Source organism: Kryptolebias marmoratus, linkage group LG16, assembly GCF_001649575.2.
Source record: "Kryptolebias marmoratus isolate JLee-2015 linkage group LG16, ASM164957v2, whole genome shotgun sequence".
NCBI classification, from domain to species: domain Eukaryota; kingdom Metazoa; phylum Chordata; class Actinopteri; order Cyprinodontiformes; family Rivulidae; genus Kryptolebias; species Kryptolebias marmoratus.
In genome coordinates, this window is record NC_051445.1 from 19,691,199 (window position 1) to 19,694,217 (window position 3,019).

Here is a 3,019-nt window from a genome sequence, read left to right on the forward strand (position 1 = left end):
TGGCTGCCTCCCTAATAAGTAAGAGGACTGGGAGGATTGGCAGTGGCCTGGAGGTTTGACATTGCCTCAGTGTGGGTGGTGATGAAACAGCGCCGAGTCAACTTGGCTCCTTCTTTCTGTTTTATGCTGCACATCCACCGCCAATGGACAGACATGAGAATTACTCACAAGAAGACGGGGCAAAATCGGTATTTAAAACTGATATACGTGCCTCAAACTCCGAAACACATCCACACATTCAACAGATACAAAGCTGGGCACTCTGTCTGGCAAGCACAATAGCTCTGTGTCCACACTCGTGTTTGCATGTTCACAATAAATGATTGAGATGGAATTTTATCAATGATCACTGAAAGTTGAAAGGTGGGTAATAATGTTTTTTGCCTGTGCCTATGTGTGTGGGTTTGTCTGTCTATTAGCGAAATATGTCAGGAACTGATGGATGGATTTTATTGAAAAGTTCAAAATGTATTCATTGGATGCTCATCTGTAACTGATGAACTTTTGGAGTCAACCTGATTCAAGATGGTCACCACAGATAGCCATATTTAGCAAACACAAAAATGACTATAACTCAGACAGTTTCATAGATAATGAGCTAACATTTGGTGTGGTGGTAGCTGAGAGTCATCTCTAGCTCATACACTGAGTGCTAACTGATCTGAAGATTTTTGTGTAAAATTTGTGCATTAACTATTGGAGTAAACTCTGTTTGTCTGTTTGCAAAACATCTCATGAGTGGGCTGAGTTTAATGAAACTTGTAATAAGGAATCATTGGATGGACATCTAAAACTAATGAACTTTTGGAGCCTGCCCTATTTAAGATGGCCACCAAAGCTAATCAACCTTTGCAAAAATGGCTATACTTGAGCCTATTTGACAGATATTAAGCTAACTTGTTTTGGTTGTAGCTGAGAGTCATCCCTAATAAACACCCTGAGTTCTAACACAAGATTGTGTTTAAAACTTGGCCATTTAATATAGGAATCAACTTTATCTGTTAGAAAACAGACAGATTTTAATGAAACTCCCAGAAAGTAGCTGACAACCTTTTAGAGAGTGAACTTAGAGAACACAAAAATGGCATCTACTGAGCTAAAATTAGGTGTGGTAGTTGGTGGAAGTCATCCCCAAAACATCCTCCAAGGTGTAAAAGATCGCACAAGACCTCGCACTTTGCGTGAGATGGCGCAAAATCTTAATTTCAAGGTTGTACCAAATCGGCTTTTACTCAGCATGAGGTGATTTTAGTTTAAAACTTTGGCATGAAAGGTGGCGGGTAATAGCCAATCCTTCAAGGAATGCTAGGCCTTTAATTTCTTTCGTTTTAATTAGGACGAAGCATTGAAGTGTCGGTAACAGAACACGCAAAGAACAATGATGTTTTGTCGGACTTTTACTGCGGTATATGATAATTGCAATGTGGTGAATAAGCAACAATTCCTTTGACTGATCTGGCCAGAAACTGGAGAGTTTTAGCATCAGGGAACAAGAAGGGTCAGACAGGAAAGCAGGTTGGAGAGTCAGATCTCTTTACGTTCCCAACCAGATGAAAGTCTGCTTTAAATAAACTAGAAAACAAGCGTCAGTTTAGGGAACATTTTAGAGATTTATATATATAGTTTTAACAATAAAAAAGAGAGCCAGCGGTCACGTGAGCAGCCACAGCAAGGACTCAGACCCTGAGTGAATACCAAGCAGCCCACCTTCCACCTGCTCACACCTGCAAGTCCCAGAACCACCAATCACCAGACTGGTTCTGCAACTGGGCTGACGCACGAGCCGCACATACTTTTAAACTCGCGGATCCTTGCCTTTTTTTTATCCCCAATCAATCAGAATCCGCCCCTCCAACATCTCACAGGGAATCTGCAGTGTGTGCACTTGCGGCTCAACAATCCACTAGTTAGCCTACTAAGCAAAGCAGCTCACGTAGGCTATTAAGGAGAAGAAGGAGAAGAAGGAGGCTACCGCAAGAAGCTCTACTGAGCGACCCAGTCAAAGCCCGCATTGAGCGCAAAACCCGCCGAAATGCGCCAAAATGCAACATAAAGTGGTCGCCTCATTTGCGCACGTCTGTAACATAAAAGCTTTGGATCTTTCTCTCTCTCTCACTCTCTCTCTCTCACACACACACTCCCAAACACACACACACACTGAGGCGCAGTAGGAAAACGCGCAGGATTGCTGCAGTGGCTCGTTACCTTTCACACAAGTGAACATCAATGAAAAGAAGAGATTCCAGAAAACCATCCCCGTCCTAATCCGCATCGTTCTGCCTTGAACTAAGTCCCCGCGGCCGCATTTAACGCATCTCCTGTTGAAGACGTCCCGCAGCTCCACGGATCCGTCGTAGCGTCCGTCCCTGCTTGATAAAATTCCCTTCATCGTGCTCTCAGCAGCAGCTTTAACAGCTAGGGTTTTTTTTGGGGGGTCGGGTTCTGTCTGTTGGAGGGGTGGCGGGAGGGAGGGAGGAGGGAGTGGGAGGGAGGTGGGGGGTAGGTTGGAGTGGGTTCTCAGAGGAGAAGCAGACAGAGGAGCCGAGCCGCCCCGCCGCGCGGTGTCAGCTGATGGGAGAGGAGAAGTGAGCGAGACTGGGTTTGATGAGAGGACCACAGGAGCAACCCGGACGAGGGCTCAACCATCTCTGCTGAGAGGGGCATCAAGTGTGAGGATCCCCGCGGGCGCGCTCCAGCATCTTCCCCCTTGTCCCCCTTCTTCTGTTCTGTTCTTTGTCTTTCTTTTAAAATCCCCGTAAAGCAGCGGAGGGACGGAGACGAGTCTAGCCGACCATCCGAGGCTCTACCTGAATCGATCAGCTATCGAACCAGGCAGAGTGTGAGAGGGAGAAAAAGAAGGGAGAGAGGGGGGGTAGGAGAGAGAGAGAGAGAGAGAGAGAAAGAGAGAGAGGGAGAGAGGGAGAGCGTCCTGTGTAAGTATGAGTTGGCGTGTGTGTGTTTGTGTGTGTGTGTGTGTGTGTGTGTGTGTGTGTGTGTGTGTGTGTGTGTGTGTGTGTGT

General features: G+C 46.1%; 1 protein-coding gene across 3 annotated transcripts in view; it reads right to left on the reverse strand.

The window, feature by feature from the left end:
• Window positions 1-2,939, reverse strand: part of LOC108232275 (CUB and sushi domain-containing protein 3) — a 291,392-nt gene extending 288,453 nt beyond the window's left edge. For all 3 annotated transcript variants that reach the window (XM_017409915.3, XM_017409916.3, XM_017409917.3), the window contains exon 1: window positions 2,206-2,939. In XM_017409915.3, the coding sequence (XP_017265404.1) occupies window positions 2,206-2,389 (184 nt within the window). In that variant the 5' untranslated portion in view covers window positions 2,390-2,939. The remainder of the gene's footprint in view (window positions 1-2,205) is intronic.
• Window positions 2,940-3,019: the final 80 nt, after the last annotated feature.